Source organism: Physeter macrocephalus, chromosome 1 (assembly GCF_002837175.3).
Source record: "Physeter macrocephalus isolate SW-GA chromosome 1, ASM283717v5, whole genome shotgun sequence".
NCBI classification, from domain to species: Eukaryota; Metazoa; Chordata; class Mammalia; order Artiodactyla; family Physeteridae; genus Physeter; species Physeter macrocephalus.
Window position 1 is genome coordinate 18,882,680 of NC_041214.2, and position 27,226 is coordinate 18,909,905.

At 36.1% G+C, this 27,226-nt stretch overlaps 1 protein-coding gene across 1 annotated transcript in view; it reads right to left on the bottom strand.

The window, feature by feature from the left end:
• The window catches only part of RNF13 (ring finger protein 13), a 152,883-nt gene that overhangs the window by 68,083 nt on the left and 57,574 nt on the right, over window positions 1–27,226 (bottom strand). Inside the window, exon 4 of the mRNA XM_055083843.1 lies at window positions 7,008–7,133. Coding sequence (XP_054939818.1) covers window positions 7,008–7,133 — 126 coding nt within the window. The remainder of the gene's footprint in view (window positions 1–7,007; window positions 7,134–27,226) is intronic.

Genomic DNA, 27,226 nt, shown 5'->3' on the forward strand with positions numbered 1-27,226 from the left:
GAGAGGCCCGCGTACCAAAAAAAAAAAAAAAAAAAAAAAAAAAAAAAAAAAAAAAAACTTATCTGGGGTACAGGTCATTGTACCCCAGCTAAGCTTTGTAAAAGTCACATTCCAACAGAAAATGAGAACCAATATACTCCTTATCATCTTTAATCCAAATGTAACTCCATCTAAGCCCCCCCCCCAAAAAATGTAGAGGGACTAATATCTAAGTCCTTTCAGCCTCTTGCAGCTATATTTTTCAAAAATATCACTAGAAAATGGTAACATAGAAGTAAAGAGGTCAGTTTGAAATGTTGGTGAGTCACATTGATTAAAGAAAAGGGTCAATTTGCAGACAGTCATACAAAGAGAAGATTTCTGTGAGATTTGTTTATGTTGTGGTTTGTATCAGTAGTTGATTTTTTTCTTCGTTTTTCGTTTTCTATTTTTTCCTCCTGTGTAGTATTCCATTGTATAAGCATATGCTAAGTAATTTATCTACTCTCCTGTCAATGCATTTTCATTGTTTCCAATTTGAAAGTGTGAATAAAGCTGCTATGAACAGCTTAACAAAAAAAAAAGAGAAGATTACTGAAATGATTACTCAAGAGCACATTTACTCTAAAAAGTAATCTCACATGGATTGAATTTTTAAGATCAGAGTATCATAATTTTGATCAAAATTTTATACCTTAGGTAACTTAGAGCCAGATTTAACATCATGTGGCTTTGTCTCTACTACCAACATATGGAACTGTAACCAAATATATTGTTCTTTAAAAAGTAACTTTCGCTTGTTGACTGCAAAATACAGCTCCATAAACAAAACCCATATATATATATGTTAATTTTATTGCAGAAGTTTGGAGATTATAATGATAGCATTTAATTTAAGTTTGAGTCTGTGTTGGACAAATATGCACTATGCTTTTCAAATGACTGGAAAATCAGTTTTATTTGCCTCCTTTTTTGACAGTGGTTTGATTTTTGTTTGTTTGTTTAAGTAAAAATCACTAAACTTGTGCAATGGTAGCATGGAAATTACCTGAGGTGTCTTGTATGACTGTGCTTTGGCCAGGGTGGACATAGCTTAAATTATAAAAACTAAAGATTAAAGAAAAAGGAAGTATAAGTTCATGCTGCCTATTTAGAAGAGAACTTTCATTCTTCTTAACTATATAACATTATAATGCCACTGATTCATAAGGGGTTTAAATTAATTCTGTGGGGTAGGACACTGGCATTATTAGTGTTCATTTTATATCTCTAACGTTCTTGGTCCTATTGAAACATTTCAGTATACAAAAAGACTGCAATATTAATACCCAAGAGAAAAGCCATCATAATGTGTATGCTGGTCATTATGATCAGTGTGGTACAATTTTTTAAAATAAACTATCATGCCCTCCAAAAAAAAATCACTAGAGCGTAAAGTGGTAATAAAATCAGTAGAAGTACATGCATTGCACCATTTCTGTTTACCAAGCTTCCCTTGAGTTCAGTTAAAATAAATTGACTATTTGAAGAAGTTGTTGACTTAGCATTAAAACCATAAGGTAGAAATATCTTGGACTGCAATGACAGATTTCTGATAACTAATGTTTATTTGGCTATAAACACAGAACTCTGTATAGTTTAGAAAAGTTCTATTTTAAGTGATTACCAGTTTCGTGGAAGACGATTTTTCCATGGCTGGGGAAAGGGGGGGTGGAGGGGGTTCAGGCGGTAATGCCAGCGATGGAGAGCGGCAGATGAACCTTCACTCCCTCGCCCTCTGATCACCTCTTGCTGTGCGGCCCAGTTCCTAACAGGCCTCGGACCCTGTCCACAGCCCAGGGCCCTTGGGGACCCCTGCTCTAAAGCGCTGTATTTTTCAGAAGATACAGTTTTTGTCAGTGTGAGTAAAAGTGACTGTTTTCAGATTAAAGCAGCTGGCATGTAATCAACAGTTCTTTCTTCTTTTTTTTTTTTTTTTTTTTTTTGCGGTATGCGGGCCTCTCACTGTTGTGGCCTCTCCCTATTTACCAAAGAGCCAGCAATGTTTTCTTAATTTCAAATACTCACCCAAAACTACCATTTCCAAACAATTATATTTTGTCACAGTGAAGAACAACTGTACAAAGATAAACAAAATAACACTGTTTTGCTTTTCCTCTAAAGCCAGCGGTCCCCAACGCTTTTGGCACCAGGGACCAGTTTCGTGGAAGACGATTTTTCCATGGCTGGGGAAAGGGGGGGTGGAGGGGGTTCAGGCGGTAATGCCAGCGATGGAGAGCGGCAGATGAACCTTCACTCCCTCGCCCTCTGATCACCTCTTGCTGTGCGGCCCAGTTCCTAACAGGCCTCGGACCCTGTCCACAGCCCAGGGCCCTTGGGGACCCCTGCTCTAAAGCGCTGTATTTTTCAGAAGATACAGTTTTTGTCAGTGTGAGTAAAAGTGACTGTTTCCAGATTAAAGCAGCTGGCATGTAATCAACAGTCCTTCTTCTTTTTTTTTTTTTTTTTTTTTTTTGCGGTATGCGGGCCTCTCACTGTTGTGGCCTCTCCCGTTGCGGAGCACAGGCTCCGGACGCGCAGGCTCAGCGGCCATGGCTCACGGGACCAGCCACTCTGCGGCATGCGGGATCTTCCCAGACCGGGGCACGAACCCGTGTCCCCTGCATCGGCAGGCGGATTCTCAACCACTGCGCCACCAGGGAAGCCCCTCAACAGTTCTTCTTGCTGGCCTTCTGGACATTCCACATATCCAAATACTGACTCTGAGTATGAGTTTTGCTGTATCTCTCCAAGGCAAGACAGATTAAAAGGCTCAAATGTGCTTCTCTTGACAAAAGATAAAAAAATTAAAACAGTACTCTATCTTAAAATGTTACAAATGATTCAATTTCCTACCCTCCAAAAACCGTTAATTGCATTTCAGCTGTATTATTGGCTACCTTGAGTCACAAACCACTTGGGATAGTTTGTATATAGAAAATCTGCCATTTCCTTTATTGTTAACACACAACTTTCACTTCGTTATTTACTTTTAAGAAAGAATAAGAGAAGTCTAGGTTTCTTTAATTACAGCATAATATTCATCTTCAAAAAAATCTAAAGAATTATCAAAAGTAAACCCTGAAATGTCCATCACCATTAATCATTTGAAATATCTTGATACAATTTTATTTCGTACTTCTTTTCTCTTCTGCTATCTACAACGGAAAGAGTTCCCTTCTCTAAGGAAAGCTCTGTAAAATAGAGCCAATTCTCATTTGTCTGAGATAATCTGGGTATCACTTTGGATAGCAGGCATGACCAAAAAAACAACCCTGCAACTACTCTCAACTGTAGCACACAGTATGGTGCTGAATTAAGCTTTTCTCAGTACTCAGTCCCAGGATGCTACATCAGGAATAAGAAAATGAGCTATTTTCTTAAGTCAGTGTATTCACATAAAATTGTGGCTAAATACATGAATGAACCACTATTGATTATCTACAAAGAGCTATTTATTTGCAATTCAGAAGAGAAGTACAATACATAAATTGTAAACAATTAGATTCCGTAACATACTTAATACAAAACTTAATCATCAATTTAGAAGCCCAAAAAATACAGTCATAGATTTCTGATCTGAAGATTATATCTAATAAAGCTAAGAGCCAATCTACCAGTGACCACCCTTAGAAAGGAAATTTTCTTTGGGATGAGACTCCAGATGTTTCTCCAGTAATCATGATGAATTTATCCTTATCCATTCACCCTACCTTGATAGGTGATCCATAATTCTTATCCTTGTATATTTATGAAACTTATTTTTTATACATTATACACTGGCATGATTAAACTGTCCTTTATAAGCTAAATTAAAAATTTTACACATCAACTGACATGAGTTACTATATCACAGGGTGACTTATCAGCCAATGATTTAGTTTCTGAAAGGTTGCAACTAAATTTATGTCTCAATTTGACTGGGCTAAGAGATGTCCAGATAGCTGGTAAAATATGATTTGGGGGTGTGTCTGTGAGGGGATTTTGGAAGTGATTGGCATTTCATTCAGTAGACTGAGTAAAGAAGATCCACCCTCACCAACGTGAGTGGGCCTCATCCAATTCCTTGAGGTTCCAAACAGAACAAAACGCGAAGGGAGGGCAAATTCCCTCTCTCTCTTCTTGACATCCACCTTCTCCCACCCTTGGACATCAGAGGTCCTGGTTCTTGGGCCTCAGGACTCCAGGACTTAACACCATCAGATACCCCGGTTCTCAGGCCTTCAGACTCTAACTGAATTATACCACTGGCTTTCCCGATTCTCCAGCTGGCAGACAGTAGATTATGGGGCTTCTCAGCCTAATACAGTCAGCATCTTTGCCATCTTTACCCTTATTCTATTTTACACCAGTAATGAAAAAAATCAATAAAACATTAATGGCTAATACCTACTGCCTACTTACCGTGTGCAAGGCATTGTTTGATAAGCATTTAACAGTGATTATTTCATTTGATCCTCATAACAATCCTCTGATGTAGAGAACATTTAAAATTCTATTTTACACATAAAGAAATTGAGGCACACAGAGATAAAACAACTTGCTTAAGATCACACTGCTAATGAATGATAAAGATGGGATTCAAATGTATGCAGCCTGTTTCCAGACCTTGATTAAAATCAGTATGTCTCCCTTGTAAATTAATGTCTCGTAAACTTAATATAACTGAGACAAGGACAAGAAATCATTAGGAACAACATGAGTATGAAATCTTTAGCCTTAAATGGCTATAACAGACCGTGCTGTATATTTGTGAAGGAAAAATAACAAAGTTAAAGAATATGTACAGAATAGAACTTTATCCATTACGACTATGTCTACATGGTGAGTTATAATAAGAAAATTATTAACATTTTCCCTTCTAAGATGAGAATCCTCAATCTAAACATTTTTACATATTTTTTACATGTACATACTTTTAAAGGATGCAATATACACGTAAGTAGAAGGCTTACTACATTACGTAGTTTGATTTAACAAACCTCTATTGCTCTCCTACTATGCACTATGATACAAATTAGATATTTAAATATCTATATTTATCTATATTTAAATATTTAAATATAATTCAAACATGAACTCTAAACACAGTAAGCTTGAATATAAGTGAAATATATAAAATAAAAATAAAAAATAATATTGTGATAAAGAGATACGAAGGATACAAAGGAGGTATTTACAAAGTGGAGGGTGGCACATTGAACTGGAATCATTCATTCTGCCAGAGAGAGGGTAGAAAGAAAAGGCTTCCAGAACAGGTAACTTTCTCAGCTAGCACTTAAATGATGAAACAGTCAGAAATATAGGTGATAAAGGTCATCTTGGACAGAGAAAATAATGTGTGTAAAGGCACAAAGACACAGCAAGTTGAGAGATTTCAGGAGGTGCTACGGCTACAGCATAAAGTTCAAGGCAGGAAGTGGAAAGAGATGAGCTGGAGTAATAGCGAAATCAGGAAATTCCATTAGAAGTACTCAGACTCTTGATGAGGATCCACTAAAGGGATAAGAGGACAAACAAACCCTCCTATTCATTCCTGGGTTGGGTTTTCACCCTCAAAAGTAAATATTGTATGACATTATTTCCCTAAATTTTACAGTGAACCACCTCCCTTCCCACCTAAAAGAAGAAAGTTATTTAAAAAAAAAAGAGAGGTATATTCTAGTTTCTAGTTACCAAAGACTGGACTGAGACAAAAATTACATGCCTTAATGATGCAATAAACCTTGAAATCAGCAGAATTATCTTACTTTTAGTTTCTTAGTGGCATGAAATTAATGAAATATTACAATAATATTTCATTTTTGTTGGAACAACCTGTAATTATTATAGTTTAGTTCTGGATCAAATCTTAAAATGGTTTAAATTCAAAAGACATAACAACCCTGAAGAGAAGGAAATCTAATACATTTGACTTCAAGCTCTATTTTCCCATTTAAAGGCAACTGAGAGTTTAAATTTGGAATTAATATACAATAGTAACAATACTTATTATTTACAAAGTGCTCTACATTTTCAAACCCGTTTACAGTTATTACTTTATTCATTTTAATAAGTTTATTATGGAGATGTCGTTTCTTTCATGAAATGAAAGGAGCAGAGACAAAAATTCAGGCACAGCAGGAGTCAGGGCAGCCTTTCCTACTCAACAGACAAATCATCTAAGATCAAGCATGGAAGGTATACGAAATAACATCCCACATCTGTTCTCTAAGATACATGCGAGACACTCAGGTTTGAGATAGTCAGGTAAAAGTAACAGGCCTCAATCTGGCTCTCCTAACCAAGGCCAATCCAAAAACAGAATTGTAAAGACAGTACTAAAAGTATCCCCCCCAAAAAAAACCCCCAAAACTAAAAACCCATACCTTCAGAGCAGCACTGATGATAGTGAGGGAAGTTCTATGGCAAACTTTGTTTTACTATCTGAAATGCCAGCTTAACCCACTCCGTGGAGACGAACTTTATACAAGTGACAGAGTCAGCTTATTACAAGAGAGAAATCCCAATATCAACAAAGATACAGATACAGATGTAGTAATTATACTGGAAGGGTGAAGGCATGAAACTATAGATTAACATTTCCATTCCTAGGTTAGATCAAGCCAAGACCACTATTAAACCACAGTCCAAGATGCCCAACCACCACGTGAAAATTCTTAGAACCAATAGTAATCATTTATGTCCTAGTCTATTTATTTTCAGTCTTACTAAAACTGCGAATCATAAAACTGATGGTGTCTTCCTCTTTGTACTGGCAGCTAAAAGCTTAGAGTAAATTTTATAGCAAATGAATAAGAATTAAGTAAACTCACTGCTGTCTTTCTTGCCTTCACCATCTCCTCATTTTCTTTTTGTCCTTACTCGTTTATTTTTTTTAATCTGAATGAACTGTGTAAACTTTCTTAAAGGCTTTCTGAAATAAGGGAGTATTTAAACTAGCTAACTAAACAAACAGTAACAGAAAAATGAAAAAAAAGAAACATTACCTTTTCATCAAAATTACAATCAAGTCTTCTAATTAACACGATGAAAGTGCCAGATGAATTGTCTCTCAGCGGCGGAGGCACTATGGGTTCACAGGCATTCTCTGGTTTTGAGTTAATCAAAAAGCCCTAAAAAAAGAATGAGCAATAAGTTTTCTCTCTGTTAAACTCAAAAAAATGAATTCAACTTACTTCTATAAACACCTTTTTTTTGCGGTACGCGGGCCTCCCTCTGCCGTGGCCTCTCCCGTTGCGGAGCACAGGCTCCGGACGCGCAGGCTCAGCGGCCACGGCTCACGGGCCCAGCCGCTCCGCGGCACGTGGGATCCTCCCGGACCGGGGCACGAACCCGCGTCCCCTGCATCGGCAGGCGGACGCGCAACCACTGCGCCACCAGGGAAGCCCTATAAACACCTTTTGAATCTGTTCCATGTGTCCTGCATTATGCTAGATGAATTATCTGGCAACTACAACAGTTCCTACCCTCCAATTGCTCACAATCCCAGAACTTCTAAAGTAGTATTTGGCGTCCTAAGCATTTTTTTTTAAGTAAGTTCCATTTTTACTATTCAAGTTAAAAAAAAAAAAATCACACATAAGCCCATCACCCCAGAGACAACCACTGTTATAGCATGTTGGTATATTTTCCAACAATGACTGACATTTCTTCACCAAGCAAACACTTCTTAAAAATTAACTTTTAAATTTCTTTCCTCAAATAATGAAAATGCACAGCATTTCTAGGAATTTTTTATATAGAAACATTAGCCTGGGTGTATAAAGGCATATGTAGGAAGATGGACCCTGCTACATCATATTTAATAGCAAAAACTGGAAATCATGAACATCGGTAAGGCAGCCATTAAAAAGTCACAGTATACTCATACAATAGAAAAATAACAGAATCATTAAAAAGAATAAGATAAATCCCTACATACTCAACTGAAAAGACGTCCACAAGATAACTACTAATTTAAAATGAAAGAGCAAGCTGCCTTCCCAGAAATATAGGATGGTTTGACATCTGAAAATGTATTAATAGTTCAAAACAGAAAAACCAAATGACTATCTCAATAGGTGTAAAACACTGAATAAACACATAAAAAGATGATCAAAATCATTAAATTCATTTATAAGGAGGAATGAGCAATTAAAGTTATGACACAGTGCCCAACAATAGTCCTGCATGGCGCATGAACTGGTCACACCAACCATCTATTCCACAGGATTTGGCAATTTTGTCAAGTTGCATTGCTTGGCTTGTGATAGGGAATGCTTTTGCACATGTTTCAGGAATAAAATGCAGCATACCTTCACTTACTCAAAGAATAGCTCCCATTCTCGATTCCATAAAGCGCTTGGTTTTTACTTCGCAAGGAAACAGAACTGTGGTTATCCTTCCAATAACGAATATTTGCTTCACTCATATTAAATTTACTCCCTGCTGCCTTTTCTGTGCCTTTCTGCACACAAACTAACTTTCTGCCTTAAAGCCAAGTCACATAGTGCAGTTCTTTTCAAGACACTTATAACAGCAATTAAACTCAAGCCATGTAGTACCAACAAGGTATATAACTCATCTGAAGTGAAGACAATACGAACAGCTACGACCAAATTTCCCAAGTCCGGGAGATGACAACTCCATCGTGACTGCCACCTAGCGGATAGCTAGGGAAAGACACATCCCAATTTCAGATATGTTAAAATATGGGATAATAAAATGCATCTTCGAATCAATAAATTTATGGTATGTACAGACACAAAAAAGGGTCTACAAGTGGAACTAGAAAAAGCTTTTTGCTTTTTAATCATTTCTGTATCGATGAATCTGTTATGACAGGCATGTATTAATTTTAGACATAAGAAAATTTATAAAAATTAAATACACATAAGCTAAAAGTTTAAAAAAAAATCTATTTGCATTAATGGAAATTGAAGCCTAAAAAAAACAGGTCTTTTTTTTTTTTTTTTTTCCCCAGCCACGCCGCACAGCTTATAGGATCTCAGTTCCCCAAGCAGGGATCGAACCCGCGCCCTCGGCAGTTGAAAGTGCAGAGTCCTAACCACTGGCCCGCCAGGGGATTCCCCAAAACAGGTCTTAAATTCTTAAATATTATCTTTCCTGTGGACTATGCTAAAAAGAATAACTTGATAAAACAGCCTTCTAATTCCTATCCTTCCCCCAGATGTAAGTCACTTAAAACAGTGCAAATCGGGGCTTCCCTGGTGGCGCAGTGGTTGCGAATCCGCCTGCCGATGCAGGGGACATCATGCCCCAGTCCGGGAAGATCCCACATGCCGTGGAGCAGCTGGGCCCGTGAGCCATGGCCCCGAAGCCTGTGCTCCGCAACGGGAGCGGCCACGACAGAGAGAGGCCCGCGTACAACAAAAAAACAAAACAGTGCAAATTTACTTTGTTTCATCCACAAAGTCTACAGGGCAGTGTAACGGGCTTTGCCAATTAATATGGCAGAACTCTCTGGTCCCTTAAATAAGAGTGACCAAGAAGGTGCTGCCTTAAGCCAGGTCCACATGCCTCATGTCACCCTCCAGGGCCAATCCTTTTTATTAAAAAGGATTTTAAAAGGATTTTTATTAATCCTTTTTATTAAAAGGATGCTTGCTCTGTGTTCAAGGATCCTCCTCATCCCTATTTACTGACAGGGGCAATTTATGCCAATATGGAGGAAGCCCAAGAAAACTACCAATGTCCAGGAGACTCAGAAAGGATGCCCACCTTTCTGCCCTTTGTTGTTATAATTCTCTGATGATTAAACAAGGATGCTAGGGACTTCCCTGGTGGTCCAGTGGCTCAGGCTGTGCGATCCCAATGCAGGGGGCCTGGGTTCGATCCCTGGTCAGGGAACTAGCTCCCACATGCTGCAACTAAAGTTCCCGCTTGCTGCAACTAAGACCCGGAGTAGCCAAATAAATAAAAAAATATTAAAGTGTTTAAAAAAATAATAAATAAAATAAACATAACAAATAAATAGGGGTACTGGGAAATTAAGAAAAAAAAACAGCTCATCTAAATTAAGAATTCATCTGTGACTATTAGATTTCCACAACTGTATTCAATTATGTTCAAATCAAATTTATTAAAAACAAAACAAAACAAGGATGCTGGACAAAAGTAGTGTATGCAGACTATCATCGAATGTATAATATCGAATGTATAATGCAATAGGTTTGTGGTATACATATTTGTGGATTTTTAAAAAACTTTTATGACTATACATGAAGCAAAGTACACAAAATATAACTTTTCAGCTTGATGAGTTTTCCCAAACTGAACACACCTGTATCAGGAAACAGACTATTAACAGCACTGCAGGAGCTCCTTCATCCTCCCTGCCAGTCACTACTCCCCCACCCTATCCGCAATGTCACTACATGCACTTCTAACAGCTTAAGTTAGATTTTGCCTAATTTTAGAACTGACATAAACAGACCCAGACATACAGCAAATTCTCTTTTAGACTTCTTTCTCTCAATACTGTATTTGTGAGAATCATTCCTACTATTCAGCAACCATACTGTGGAGATATACTTGGCAGATCTTTCATTTCCATTTCTCTATAGTATTACATTGTGTGAATATACCAAAATTTATTCTACTGTTGGTGAGCATTTGGGTAATTTCTAGTAGGCACTATTACAAATAGTGCTGTTATAATCTTTCCAGTACAAGTCTTTTCATGAACATATGCATGATGTTTATGTACACAGAAGGAGACCCACAGGATATCAAGCTGGATCATAGAGTATCAAGCTTTAGTAAATAGCACCAAGCAGTTTTCCAAAGTAGTTTGGGTTACCACTTTTTAACTGGAATATTCAAATAATCTATACTTAAAAATCATACTGAATATAATTTTGCTTTAATGCTTCCAAAGTATTTAGAACTGCGAAACTGCAGGGTAAACGTTATGAAAAAATTACTATCGTTGAAAAATTACACGTTAATGAAGTCATAAAGAGATAGATCATTCAATAAAGTGGCTTTATTTAAAAGACTGTTTCAGGCTGAAAAGCCTTAGACTTTCCTCCCTTCAGTTTGAACTGAATGGCAAACTATACAATGAATAAAATTAAGAAGAGTATATGCAGTGATAATGTCAACAAAAATGCTGAAAGCAAGGCAGCAGTGCCTTCTTCCCTTTGTAAGAATATGAAAGTAAAAGCAGGGAGAGAGAGAAAAGTGGTAAGTTGTTAGTGGATACCTGAAGTTATTAATAATTAATAACTGCAGCAACAGCAAGCAGTTAACATTTGTTGAGCCATAGCACTTAGCACTCTGCGTCAGGCACTATGCCCTCTAAATGCTCCAATTCAGTTAATCTTTGCAATAATCCTATGAGGTAACTACTATTGTTATTATCCCCATTTTAAAGAGGAGGAAACTAAGTTTCAAGAGTTAGGTAACTTGCCTAAAGTTATACATAGCAGGCATGTAATCCCAGGAAGTCTAACTCCAGACCCTACATTCTCAACCACTACGCTACACTGCCTCTGCCAGACAAAAAAAAACACAGGTGAAGAACAAAATGGGCAACAAGAAGAGAAATGGACATTTACAAAAATGAACAAACCAAAATGTTAGTCTAAAAGGTGGTTAAGGTTGATTCCAAAATTTGATACAAATATTTCAAATAAGTTGTCAATGGAACCTGTCATAATTTTTACATTCAAACATAGACCAGAAAGAGTTACATTGATCAATCAGACTTTATCAGCTAATATTCTCCTAATGTGTGACAGATTAACTTGTTTATATCAACAACTTTCTAGAATGTTAAAAAATATCCACTGCCCTTTTCTCTAATGCTTTGTTAGATCATTCTTCTAAAATCTACCAGTAACTTTCACATACAGGCCACATTTAATTCCTTTTTCACAAACAGTTGGAGATTACTCTCCTCTTATGCAATAAAACATCCTTACCATTCATTACTCATTATTTAAAGTTCCTTTAACATTCTGCTCTGAATACACTTGTCTCATTTCATGTGGGGTCTGTTTAAGTACTAGGATGGATAAATAAGAACTGAGTCCCCACTCAAGTAATTAATATCTGGAAAGAACTAACAGATCCAATTAAGACAAGAGAAAACAGTAAAAACAACATGCAGTACAAATGCACAGAACAGAGAAAATTATTCTATGTGAGGTAGTAACAGAAAAGGTGATGTTTGACTTGGTTCTTAAACTTTACTATACTTCACTTTGGTGCCAAAAATTAAATATATGACTGTAAGTGATCTGACCAATATAACAATAGATAGGAACTATCACACTTTAACCTATTCTAGATATTATATGTCTATTGGCACACTGTAAAACTAAATTAGGTTTCTAGTGAACACATTACAGTCATTTCAACAAATTTTTGACATGTTGCTACTAAGCTATATTTCTCCTCTTCTCAGTACCTATCTTTTAAGACTCGAAGGCAAGGGACTTCCCTGGTGGCTCAGTAGTTAAGAATCCGCCTGCCAATGCAGGGGACACAGGTTCGAGCCCTGGTCCGGGAAGATCCCACATGCCATGGAGCAACTAAGCCCGTGCGCCACAACTACTGAGCCTGCGCTCTAGAGCCCGCGAGCCACAACTACTGAGCCTGGGCGCCACAGAACCCGTGCTCCACGACAAGAGAAGCCACCGCAATGAGAAGTCCACGCACCACAACGAAGAGTAGCCTCTGCTCGCCACAGCTAGAGAAAGCCCGCTCCCAGCAACGAAGACCCGACACAGCCAAAAATTAATTAATTAAAAATTTTAAAAAAAGACTCGAGGACAAAACATTAGTATATTAACCATTCCAAACTTCAGGACATCTGCCAATTTGATAGCCCAACCTTGCCATGTCTTTCTGCACATCACTGAGAGTTACATACTAATTAAAAGTTAAGCCTTTAACTGGATTAAAAGGAAAGGTTTTTAAAATCCTCCTCACAAATTAGATATTACATCTATAGCATTATTCAGAGCAGTAACTAAATATCCTTCATCTCAAAGTTACATCTCACTTTGTACACTCTGCTAGAATTCTCCCCAATAACCTTTTCTGGTTATATATTTTATCAGTGACTTAGTTTTCGATTTAATAAAATCTGATTAAAAGATGTCATAAAAATATAATAAGCCCATTAATAACTAAAAACGTTAAAAGAATACTTAAAAGTGCTAAGTCAGCAATGTAACAGTTTAGACCAACTTTTTGTGTTTTTTTGGGGGCTGCGTTGGGTCTTCGTTGCTGTGCACGGGCTTTCTCTAGTTGCGGCGAGCGGGGGCTACACTTTGTTGTGGTGCACTGGCTTCTCATTGCGGTGGCTTTTCTCTAGGCATGTGGGCTTCAGTAGCTGTGGATCGCGGGCTCTAGAGCGCAGGCTCAGTAGTTGTGGTGCACGGGCTTAGTTGCTCCGCAGCATGTGGGATCTTCCCAGACCAGGGCTCGAACCCGTGTCCCCTGCCATTGGCAGGCAGATTCTTAACCACTGCGCCACCAGGGAAGTCCCGAGACCAACTGTTTTTAAAACATTATTTCTGAAAAAGCTCACAAGCATTAGAAACAAAATTTAATTCATTTTAATATTCTAAAACTGTCAAAGTTTTAATTTAAAAAAGTCCCAGATTACTATACTTGTTTATTAATTGCACTGAGATTAAAAGTGAACAAAAAAAGAAAAGAAAGCACATTTACACAATGTCGATACGTAGTTCTAAAATCACTCATCTTAATAATCCTCAAATGAGAATTTTTGAGTGATTTGTTTTAATGGATTTGATAATTAACCTTTATCAATTACCTACTGGATGCTAAGCTGAACTTCCACTTCCCAACCATGATGGAATAACACGGGCTAGTTTTAACCTCTTGCTTTAATTAACTAGAAAACCAAAAAAAAAAAAGATATGAAACATCAGCTTTCAAACACTGGACAACAAACTGCACAACAGTGATTCCTGAGAAAAGGAAACAAACGAGATGAGCCCTATAAAAAAACCTTAGCTCACTGCCTGGAGAGATTCCAGGCCTCAGAACAGGGCAGGGGAACCCAACAGAGTCTGGTAGGCTCAATAAGCTGAGGAGACAATTCATAATTTGGGGAGGTCAACACAGCTAGATTTTGTGCGACACAACACTGGGGAGGAGCGAACTGCAAAGAGAGCTCCAGATATATGTAGAGGCATCCACTCAAGTCGTTGGCTGAGTAGTAATCTGTATACACATGTGAGGGAACTACCAAAACTAAGAAAGAGCCATGAGAAAGGAGTAAACAGAACAATCTCTGCAGTTCACACAGGGCTGGGAATAGTTTTACACACAGCATGAAATAGAGTCCTCAGAAGACTCCTGCCTCAGAAGTAAGCCACATTAGCCCTAAACATTTGAAGCAAATGAAAATAAAGATACAACTTAGCAAAATTTGTGGGACACAGCTACAATAATACTTAGAGCAAAATTTATAGATCTAAATACCTATATTAGAAAAGAGGAAAGGTTTCAAATTAATGACCTCAATGTTCATCTAAAGAAACTGGAAAGAATAAGAGCAAATTAAACCCAAAATAAGAGAAGGAAGGAAATAATAAATAGCTACTTTCCTCACACTAGTCTACTGGATATGTACTATTACAGACAAACAGGTAGACCTAAAGAAGTTGAATAACTTGCCTAATGATAGAACCAGAATTTGAAGTCCAGTAACTCTGACCCAAAAGTCCAGCTTCTTCCCGTTTTAGTACACTGCTCATCTTCACAAAGATATGAATTAAACCAAAACTAAGTTCCAAGCTTCCCTATTCTCAGCACAGCACTCTAATAATTTTGGCATTGTGCTAATATTATCACCACTTCTATGACAGAACTTAGGTGCTTATTAAAATCATTAGCACTCTGTTTATTTTTTTTTCTTCTTTTTCTTATACCTTCCTATTTTCTCCTATAATCCCAGCATCTTTCATGAGATCGTATAAAAGTCCACAAGGTGGTTTATAGACAACTGGTGTTCCAAGTTATTTGTTCCTGTTGTTAACTATCATTACTAAAGTGAAGTCCCGGAATACACAGATAGCTTTATAGTTACAACTGAGGATCACAGATCACAAAGGCATTATCATTCCCATTTTAGAGAAGAAACTTAAGGGTCAAAGAAGATAACATATCCAATTAACATTCTACTGTTAATCTGAGTCAAACCTAGAGCTGACTTAAATGATGGTCCTTTTCTTCAAAACATTGTCTTTCAAATTTAATATAAACACAAAAAGAAAATGATTTTGGTGAGATTAGTGGGACTACAGATTATTCCTTAAAGTTATTATTTCCATTATGATATTTGTGCTAAACAAATATACTTGGAAAAGAAAAAAAGCTCAAACTATTTAAAGAGGAAAATACCAGGTGTCAAGAAGGGAAATGGTAGGATCAAACCATTTTGATGTAACTAAAGTACCTGTTACTCTCGAGTACATCCTAGTGTAACATTCCCCTTCCTGGTTTTATATTTATCAACTTTTCAATTTATAAATACCGAATATAACTCATATCTACTCATATTAAAATTGTTCAGCTAGGACCGAGAAAAAATACTCTCACAAAACTGCAATGATTTTGAGTGTACAAACTTCCACAGTATTTGATATGGTTGGTAATCACTCAATTTTTATAAGGTGAATCACATAAAGAAGGCTCAAATTAGAAATCCTCTTAACTAATGGGACCTAATCAAACTTAAAAGCTTTTGCACAGCAAAGGAAACCATAAACAAAACACAAAAACAAAGTACAGAATGGGAGAAAATATTTGCAAATGATGCAACTGACAAGGGATTATCTCCAAAATACACAAACAGCTCATACAGCTCAATATCAAAAACAAACAAACAACCCAATCAAAAAATGGGCAGAAGACCTAAATAGACATTTCTCCAAAGAAGACTACAGATGGCCAAAAGACACATGAATAGATGTTCAACATTGCTAATTATTAGAGAAATGCAAATGAAAACTACAGTGAGGTATCTCATACCGGTCAGAATGGCCATCCTCAAAAAGTCTACAAATAATAAATGCTCGAGAGGGTGTGGAAAAGAGGGAACCCTCCTACACTGTTGGTGGGAATGTAAATTGGTACAGTCAGTATGTAAACTGAAAAACAGTATGGAGGTCCCTTAAAAAACTAAAAATAGAACTACCACATGACCCAGTAATCCCACTCCTGAGCATATACCCGGAGAAAACCATAATTCGAAAAGATGCATGCACCCCAATGTTCATTGCAGCACTATTTACAATAGCCAAGACATGGAAGCAACCTAAATGTCCATCAACAGAGGAATGGATAAAGAAGATGTGGTACATATATAATATACAATGGAATATTACTCAGCCATAAAAAAGAACAAAATAATGCAACTTGCAGCAAATGGATGGACCTAGAGATTGTCATACTGAGTGAAGTTAAGTCAGACAGAGAAAGACAAATATCATACGATATCACTTATATGTGGAATCTAAAAAAAAGGGTACAAATGAAACTTACTTACAAAATAAAAAAACAGAAACAGACTCACAGACATAGAAAACAAACAAGGTTACCAAAGGGGAAAGAGGGGGAGGGATAAATTAGGAGCTTGTAATTAACAGATACACACTACTTTCTACAAAATAGATAAACAACAAGGTCCTACTGTATATAGCACAGGGAACTATATTCAATATCTTGTAATAATCTATAAAGGAAAAGAATCTAGAAAAGAATACACAATACATATGTATGTATCTATGTGTAACTGAATCACTTTGCTGTACACCAGAAACTAACACAACATTGTAAATCAACTATACTTCAATTTTAAAAAAGTAAAAATACAAAATAAATTTAAAAAATAAAAAACAAAAATGTACTGGCAGTTCTTTTCAGGGCAGTGAGGGGGAAAAAGAAAAGGCATCCAAATTGGAAAGGAAGAAGTAAAATTATCTCTGTTTGCAGATGGTATGATCTTACACGTAGAAAATCCTAAGAAATCCACTTAAGAGTAATCAGAACTAAAAATCAAGTTCAGCAAGGTTGCAGAATACAAGATCAATATAAAAAATCCATTGTATTTCTATATACTTACAATGAGCCATCTGAAAAGTAAACTAAGAACATAATATCATTTATAGTAGTATTAAAAGTAATAAAATATTAGTAATAAATTTAATAAAAGAAATGCAAGACCTGTATACTAAAAGTTACAAACCTTGTTAAAAGATATTAAAGTAGATTTCCATTTATTTAAATGGAAAGCATTCATGTTCACAGATCAGAAGGCAATATTGTTAGGATGACAATACTCCATAAATCTACAATTTCGATGCAATCTGTATCAAAATCCCAGCTGGATTTTTTTTTTTGCAGAAATTGACAACGTGATCCTAAAGTTCAAATGGAAATCCAGGGTACCCAGAAAGGCCAAAATAATGTTGAAAAGGAGAACAAATTGGAGGATCCACACTTTCCAGTTTCAAACTTACTAAGTATATAGCTATGTAATCAAAACAGTATGGTGCTGGCATATAGACAGACATATAGATGAACGGAACAGAATACAGATTCCAGAAATAAACCTTCATATTTATGACCAACTGACTTGTTTTTTACCAGGGTGTCATGATAATTCAATGGAAAAAATAGTTTTTTCAACAAGTGGTGGCGAGGCAACTGGATATACACATGCAAAAGAATTACACTGGATCCCTACCCAATACTATATATAAAAATTAAATCAAAATGAATTAAAGATCTAAATCTGAGAACTAAAACAATAAAAGTCCTGGAAGAAAACATGCATAAATCTTCATGACTTTGGATTAGGCACTGGTTTTTTAGACATGATACTACCAAAAGCATAAACAGTAAGAGAAACAACAGACAAACTGAATTTAATCAAAATTTAAAACTTTTGTACTTCAAAGGACACGATCAAAAGCCATTGAAACAAACTAAATGGATGAATTGCATGGTATGTGAACTATATCTCAATAAAATCGTTACTTACAAAACATGAGGACGTGAGGCTGGTCACTGAATCAGACGGTTTTTAGCATGACTTATGATTGTACCTTAAATACTCCTGTTTTTACTGTTAATGTTGTTTGTTAAATTCTTACCCAAAAAAGTAATATCTGTTGAATATATATATCACCTAAATACAAGGTCATCTAGAAACACATGTCTCATGAATGCTCTTGAAGTGGACAGCCCCTTTGCACAGGCTCCAGTCCACTGTAACCAGTGATAACTACTGTTTTTGCAGATAACAAGACATTTTTATCTGATGGAGATGCATTCCTCTTTTTCCTTTTTTGTTTCCTAGATCACACTGGGTAAGTAGAAATATATTCCAAATGCTTAATTGATCACCTCTTGGTTTTAGAGTATTGGCCATCCTATCTAAATATAATTTACCTTGCTAAAAACATCTACCATATCTTTCCTTATATCATCAAAATAACATTAACTTGATTGCAAATAGAATTTCACATTTAATGTAAATTAACAAATATCTTCTCCCAAAGTTTACTACTTCAAACTAATCTGCAGACATAAATAATTTGCTAATGATCTTATCGCTAAAAAGGAGAGGAGGGGCAATAAATCATGGTATCTAGGATAAAGCTAGGAAATAAGATCAACAATTCCTTTTTCACTCAAATTGATGTTGAAAGATTTAAATAAAGAGAAATCATAAGAGATCTGGTTGACAATCCTTTGGTTTTTCTATTTTCAAATTTAAATCTTAAAAATTACAACATAATTGATACAAATTTAAAGACTATAGCCTTGAGTTTTACTTAACATAGAAGTAGTTGTTTGTCAGGATTTTTATTTTACAATATTCAAGTTATATGAAGAAAAGTCCATCTGGTACATGCTTCTCATTCAGCATATACAGATATTGCGTCACTCAGTGGATATTATCTTGACATTTTAGAAAACAAAATGCGCCCTCTGGTGGACAATACCTTTTAGTTAATATGTTACATACCGCTCCACCAGCATACCCACGCACACCATTATCATTCTTAAGAAAAAAAAAAAAAATCAAGAATTCTCACTTCAGTCTGAACCAACAGAGTCGAAATTTAGAAGATCAAAACACTGGTATACTTGTAAGACTTGCTACATCCAACAAGATAGTATCTTTAAAAACAAGAGGAATTTTAAGTGGATTGAGCTTACACTGTAATTACATGTCCTTTAAGATGGCCTTCTAAACTGCCATATAATCAATACACGCCAGTAAGGAATATTTATTAGTGTTTTGTATCCTGTAGTGCTTGGTAGATCCTCTAAGAACATAAAAGCTTTAAATGTGTTAATCAGTTACAGAATTCTTAACAAAGTCTTTGATAACAAAAAAGTTCAAAAACGAATACAGAAAGTAAATCTGTGAAAACTTAACAGACAGCAAAGAAATTCTCCTTCAGTTTTGCAAACAAAAGTGAAACCTGAGTAAAAGGAATTCTTTGGTAATGAAGCCAAAAACACACTGTTTTCTAAAAAAGGAAACAAAGACCTTCGATCATTCATTACTCACTATATCATCTGCTGTTTGCAATTTGTTATCATCATAACTCAGTCATAGTTGAGCACAATCTATTGATAGCTAACTAAAGTTGAATATAATCTGGTTATCAATCTGATTAAGGGGGTCAGGACTTAAAATTACTGATGGAAATGGTCAGATCCTAACTACAGAAATTATTTCAATATTCGGTATTCAAAGAGAATGGCAAATAGCACGAAGGGGTAGTGCAGGTAAACAGATAAAAGTAGGGAGAACAATACAAAATAGTAAGTGTTGGTACTGGTATTAGTTTTTCTGTTAATTTCAAAGGTGATGATCACTGACTTATTTATTAAATGAAACAAGAAATATATTAAATGTAGGAAAAATAAATTATTTCATCACGGCAAACTCTCACTTAGAGAAGAAGGAATATACTATCAAAATCTCCAAACTGGTCAGAAACTCATATACCAGCCATATACAAGAATACTTGGTTTCCCATTTCCTTGCTAGCCACTGAAAGACTTTTTTTTTCCACTAACCTGATGAGTGTGAAATGGCATTTAGTTATACTGTACACAAGGTGACATTTTTAAGGACGTTCACTGCAACACTATATAGCAAAAAACTGACATCGTACATATCTACCAACAAAAGAATAAAAAAATAAATTGTGGCATATTCATAAAATGGAGTACTAGTCTTTAAAATGAATTAAGACTATATAATAACATAAATTTCAAATATAGTGTTAGATGAAAAAAGCAAGTTTAAAAGCCTGACCAAACAAAGTTTAAAAGCAAGCACAATAGTGTTTATAGATGCTTATATAAGGTAACATGTTTTATAACATTAAATGGAAAATATAGACATAAATTTCAGGGTAATGATTATCTACGAGGGGGAAGATAAGGGAATGGAATTGGAAGGATAAAAATAATGTTCCAATGGAATGGGTAACATTTTATTTCCTCTTTAAAAAATGATAAAATATTAATACCTAAGTATCAATAGGTATATTGGATGTTCTATTATTCCCTTACTCCATTCTACGTTTGCAATATTTCATAATTTTTAAAAATTAAAAGCAAGCTAAATGTCCAACGACACAGGGAATTGGTTACAGTATGGTATAATTCAAGTGTTACAATAAATTACAGAATTTCTACTGATGATATGAATACATATATTTTTACACGAAAAGATATCCATGATATTGGATATGCCATGATATTGCCAAATTTTAAAAAGTTGCAAAATAACATATATAAATGCATAAGATAAAGTCATAAATGTATCTATGAAAACTCACATAGTTGGACTATAATCTCTTGGTTGTGGAATTATGTATGATTTTCATATTCTTCTTTATACATGTCCTATATCATCTTAATTTTTATAGTGACCATATGTTACTTTTATAATCAGAAAAATACTTTTTCATGGGCAAAAGAATTAAAAAATTACCTTTTTACCGTATCAGAGTGAGAAAGCCAGCAAGAAGATCTAATGAAAACTACTAAGTGAACAAACAACAAAAATGCCCAGTAATGAAACAGGGATGTATGCAGGGGAGCTGTGTTGATTTATGGTATCAGATACCTAAGCCTCTGCTGACTTCCAAGGTGGTAGGAGAGTAAACAGAACAAAGCAGGTAGGTCCAAGGATGGTGGAAGAGACTAGGGACCAAACTGTGTAACAAAGGAAAAGAACCAAGGTTGGATTTTGGGAATTCCAGATAAGATGGGTGGGATACGTGTAGATTTTCCCATGCATTCTTTTCAGGCCCTCCACTTTATGCTCTCTCCCTGCCTCCCCACTTCTAAGTGATAAACTGTCATAATGAAATAATTCTTCATTATTTTCTACATCTCTGATTCATAATAAATGAATGAGCAATCATCACTTTTGAAATTAACAGGAAAAGGTTTATTTTATAAGTTCAAAAGTCACTGAAGAAGCATTCTTTGAATATGATCTAAGTTGGTACATTTGAAAATGTCTTTATATTTTAGAATTCTCATTTTATGTATAGCCAGGTGGTTTTACTCCTTATTTTGATGGTGCTATTTCCTTATTTTTCCTTTGAAAAGGAGACTCTGACCTCTGTTTTAGTGTACAAATAGGAGGGGACACTGCAATAGTTAATAGTTCCTAGGAGTGAGGAAGCCAAGCACATTCACCCTTAACCAAGACTTCTTTCTATCACAAAACTGTCAAGTGTTCTGGGAGGGAAAATACAGTAGCTGGTGTTGAACATCTTCCCTACAAAGAACGCAAAGGAAGTCTCACAAATAAGGCATCCAAACCACCACTTTTCCTTGCAATATTTGCATTTTCCTTCATAGCAAAAAAAAAAAATCTCTCTTCTAACCTCAAGCCTTTGCATTAAACAAAATCATTTCTTATAAAATAATCCTAAAACTAACTAGTAAATTAACTTTCAAAGAGTAATACAGTTTGTGAAAAATTAACTGGTGATGATATAGGGTATTAATTTAAGAATAATAACATGGAAAAATAAATCATTTATCATATAAGGAAACTTTTATTTGTACCTTTGTTCTATATATTAGGAATGAGAGTCAAGGACAAATCTGCATGTCATGACCTTTATCCTCTATGCCTTCTCATCCACATGAAGAACTTAGGCTGAGTACCAGATTACAAAAACACTGCATACAATGATCATGGTAAATCTAACCCAAAAGGTATTTTGCTGAAAACAAGATTTACCATTGATAGGAATACTCAGGAAATCTGATACTAGGCTTACTTATCAGAGATAAACCTTGGTTTGAATTTTTAATAATCATTATTATTCCCTCTACCTATCAAGGCACTTCTTAAAAGTACAGACACAAGAAACCTGGAAAAGCTTGATCTTCCTGAGACTGGCCTTCAATGTATAACTGAATTATTCCATGATATTGATAATAAACAGAGAGTCTAGCAAGAAACCTTGCTAGCATTACAAATCTACATGGTAAAATCTTGACTATGCAATGATGATGCTTTAGTAGTTGGTTATTCATTTCAAAAAGGTAAAAACAGAGGCCTATTTTACACCATACAATAAAATAATTCTGGGTACATTAAAGACCTCCTAAGCATGGAGTTGGGGGCATGGGAAAAATTTACAGATTTTGGACTAAACAGAGGAAAATATTTCAAGACCTCAGGGTAGGGAAGGATTACTTAAGATACAGAAAACGCAAAACATCAAAAAGATGTCTACATTAAAATTTAAACTTAGGCATAATTTTAAAAGGCAATTTAAAGTTAAAAGGCACAGGGCTTCCCCGGTGGCACAGTGGTTATGAATCCACCTAGCCAATGCAGGGGACACGGGTTCGATCCCTGGTCCGGGAAGATCGCACATGCCGCGAAGCTACGAGGACTGTGCGCCACAACTACCGAGCCTGCGCTCTAGAGCCCGCGAGCCACAACTACTGAAGACCACGTGCCGCAACTACTGAAGCCCGCGCGCCTAGAGCCCGTGCTCTGTAACAAGAGAAGCCACCACAGTGAAAACCGTGCGCACCGTAACGAAGAGCAGCCCTGCTGGCCACAACTAAAGCCCGTGCACAGCAACAAAGACCCAATGCAGCCAAAAATGAATAAATAAATAAATTAATTTATTTTTTAAAAATACATTAACCAATTAAAAAAAATGTGAGCTGTTATTTAAAAAAAAGTTAAAAGGCCCAAAGAAGAAAATATTTATAAGGCAATATAAATAAAGGATTAGTGTCTGGTTTCCTGCAAATCGGTACTTTAAAAATTAACAAACCAATACAAAAATGAGTTTAAAAAAAAAAAGACAATTCAAACTAAAAGAAACCTGCTTGACCAATAATACTATAAAAAGATGCTTGATCTCACTAATAATTCAGGAAATCTCAAGTAAAAGCAGTAAGATACCACTTCATATCCATCAAGTTGGCAAACAATTCTGACAATACCAAGTCTTGGCAGGGATGTGGCAAAAGAGTAACACTTACATGTAGGTTTTTCCTTTAGTGAGGGAGGAGAGGGAATGGGGTTACAACACCAAACCTAGAGGTTAAAGACCTTCTGAAGCGTCTCTTCAGTCCTTCTGAAGTGGACTCTCAGTAATGAACTCCTTGTGAGTATCTAACTCTGGACAATGACCACACCATACGACCATATGATAGTTCATTGCCAGGTCTCTTATAAGGTATTTAGATTTAAAGGAATATACTGATGCCATACATCTTCCCTTTTGACCTGAGCCATTCTCAGGAAAAAAAAAGGTTTTCTGGAAAAGGTACCTGCCAAAACAGCCAATTAAAATGTATAACTGAAAACAAAGAGCTTCCCTCAGGTAAAAATATCAAATATTTCTTTTAAAACTTCTACAACACTAACATGCCATATTTTAATCCTTGCAAGATTCACATTTTTACATTAAAGCTCAAATAGCTGAAATTTTCTTTGGTTACTATTAGCTTAATATTGGGGCATATGTAAATGGAATGTAAAACACAGAATTTCAACTGATATGTGTTATATATATCTGATCTCTTATAAATGGTGGAATCCAGTGATACTATAAAATCTATAGAATACATAACATAAGCCTACAAAAACTATCCCAACTAAACACTCTGGCCAAAGTTTAAAAGTTAAAATATTTCTCAGCTATGTCTCTTAATAACCATACCATATTTTTAAATTAACTTGGTTATGTTTTTAACACAGTCATTTAATTAGTTTTATAGACATTACACTACAGTAAGCCACCCCCACTTTATCATCAAGTCCTCCTTTTAACAATAAGAAGTAGGCTAGTATCTGTGAATTCTGATTCTGAGCAATGGCAAGCCAGTCACAAAAATATCAAAGCTACCCATAATGATCCAACAATTTGTTAGAATACTCTCTTTACTATCACTGTATTTTACCTCCTGGGCTCGCCCTATATTGTCACAGTACAAAAAGCAGGCAGATATTTAACACTATTTTTTCTCAGGCAGTGAATAAATACAGTTGCCAAAATTCCTTTTAAATGTAAACTAAATTTACAATAACACAGAGGAGCAACAATAAGAATATGGTTATCAGGAGTTTATGGAACTCTTTAAAACAAGCTTACTAAGCAGAAAGGTTCTTCAGTGAAAAGAGATTGTCTGACTCCTTATGCTGAATGGAAGAAAGGATGCCAGCTCAAAATCACTGGTAATCAGAGAAATGCAAATTAAAAGAAGATAATCCTTTTTGCCCATCAGATTGGCAAAAGTTAAAAAGACTGATAATATCCAGTGTTGGCAAGGGTGTAGGGAAATGGGTATTCTCATACCCATTAGTACAGCTTTCTGGAAAAGTAATTTAGTGTATCCAAGAAAATTTTAGATATACATACCCATGGACTCATCCATTACACTTCCAAACCTCTATCCTAGAGAAATAACTGGACTTTGGATAAGAAACCGAAATATCTGTTAATAGAAAATGACCAATAAACTATGGTCATGCATATTACAGAATATCATACAGTGCTCAACAGGAACGTTCCTTCCACAGCTGTGGAAAACTCCCTAAGACACAATGCTAATGTGGGGAGGGGGGGTGTCAGACGCAAAGTAACGCCGTAGTAGATACCTTCCCTTCACAGTGCCCACATCTTTCCCCATGCTAGGAACCCCACCTTGCCAAAGCAGACTAAAACAACAACAATAACAACAACAACAACAACTACTCCTATGTATTGCCCACCCTCCCTCATAGCCAGGTATTTCACTAAAGTATATGGCTAACTATGGAGAACAGTATGGAGGTTCCTTAGAAAAGTAAAAATAGAACTACCATACAACCCAGCAATCCCACTACTGGGCATATAAGAAAACCATAATTCAAAAAGAGACATGTACCACAATGTCCATTGCAGCTCTATTTACAGTAGCCAGGACACAGAAGCAACCTAAGTGTCCATCGACAGATGAACGGATAAAGAAGATGAGGCACATATATACACAATGGAGTATTACTCAGCCATAAAAAGGAATGAAATTGAGTTACTTGTAATGAGGTGGATGGACCTAGAGTCTATCATACAGAGTGAAGTAAGTCAGAAAGAGAAAAACAAATACCGGATGCTAACGCACATATATGGAACCTAAAAAAACAAAAACGGTACTGATGAACCTAGTGGCGGGGCAGAAATAAAGATGCAGACGTAGAGAATGGACTTGAGGACATGGGAGGGGGAAGGGTAAACTGGGACAAAGTGAGAGAGTAGTACTGACATATATACACTACCAAATGTAAAATACACAGCTAGTGGGAAGTGGCTGCATTGCACAGGGAGATCAGCTCAGTGATTTGTGACCACCTAGGAGGGTGGGATAGGGAGGGTGGGAAGGAGGCTGAAGAAGGAGGGGATATGGGGACATATGTATACATATAGCTGATTCACTCTGTTGTAGAGCAGAAACTAACACAACATTGTAAAGAAATTATACTCCAATAAAGATATTTTTAAAAAATGGGTGAAGAAAGGAAAGAAAGGAAGGAAGGGAGAAAGGAAGGGAGAAAGGAAGAAAGTAAGAAAGGAAGAAAGAATATGGCTAGTAACTATGTGGTCTAGAGTCTGTCAATTAGAAAAATCCAGGTGTTAGATCTGAGGAAAACAGTTTGGCAAAGGGTATCTCTTTGATTAACTTGGGTAGCAATAGAGGCAGATTGTTTTAAGACCACAGAGGCTTCATGATCAGAGACAAGGTGATGTGTTTTTGTCTGGGAGTCAGTGGCTGCCATCAATCTTTCATCATGCCAGTTCTACAAGGTGCTTCTGGGTTTTATTCCTGAAACAGTTTGGAAAATGCTTCTCCGGACTATGATACTCTGAACATCTTTATCCCTTCATAAATCCCTTTCTAGGTAAATTAGCTAGAATGGGTTTCCTTATAAAAATTAAGAAACCTTTCTTATTCACAAATGATAACCATTTATGAACTTCACAAGTTCATAAATTTATGAACTAAAAAGCACTACATATTTAGAAAAGGATCTAAGAGCACATTAACACCCTGATGCTGAACTCTGAAGAGGAAGGGGTATTAGTATGTATAGATGAGGAAGGGGTACAGGAAGGTTTTTTCCTTTTTCCTCTGTATACTTCTTTTCTGTTTAAATATTTTTACAGGGGACTTCCCTGGTGGTCCAGTGGTTAGGAATCCGCCTTCCAATGCAGGGGACGTGGGTTCGATCCCTGATCAGGGAACTAAGATCCCACATGACGCGGGGCAACTGAGCCCACATGCCACAACTAGAGAGAAGCCCGCACACTGCAACGAAAGATCCCACGTGCTGCAGCAACTAAGACCCGACACAGCCAAAAATAAATAAATAAATAAATAAATAAATAAATAAATGTTTTTTAAAAATTTACAATGACAAATAGTTATAAAATGTTGGGAATTTTTTTAATAATTTAAAATCTTTAAAAAATTAAAAACTGATATGTCCCTCTCGGAGATGCCTGCTATCCTAAATGAGAATAACAGTTTTATGGTACTTAAATAAGGAATTTTAAGAAAGTTAGAACAGGAATCCATCTTGGCTGAGAGATACATGTGCCACCAGGAAGGACCCTGAGTCAGACCAAATATGGGCCAAGCAAGATTGGCCAGAGAC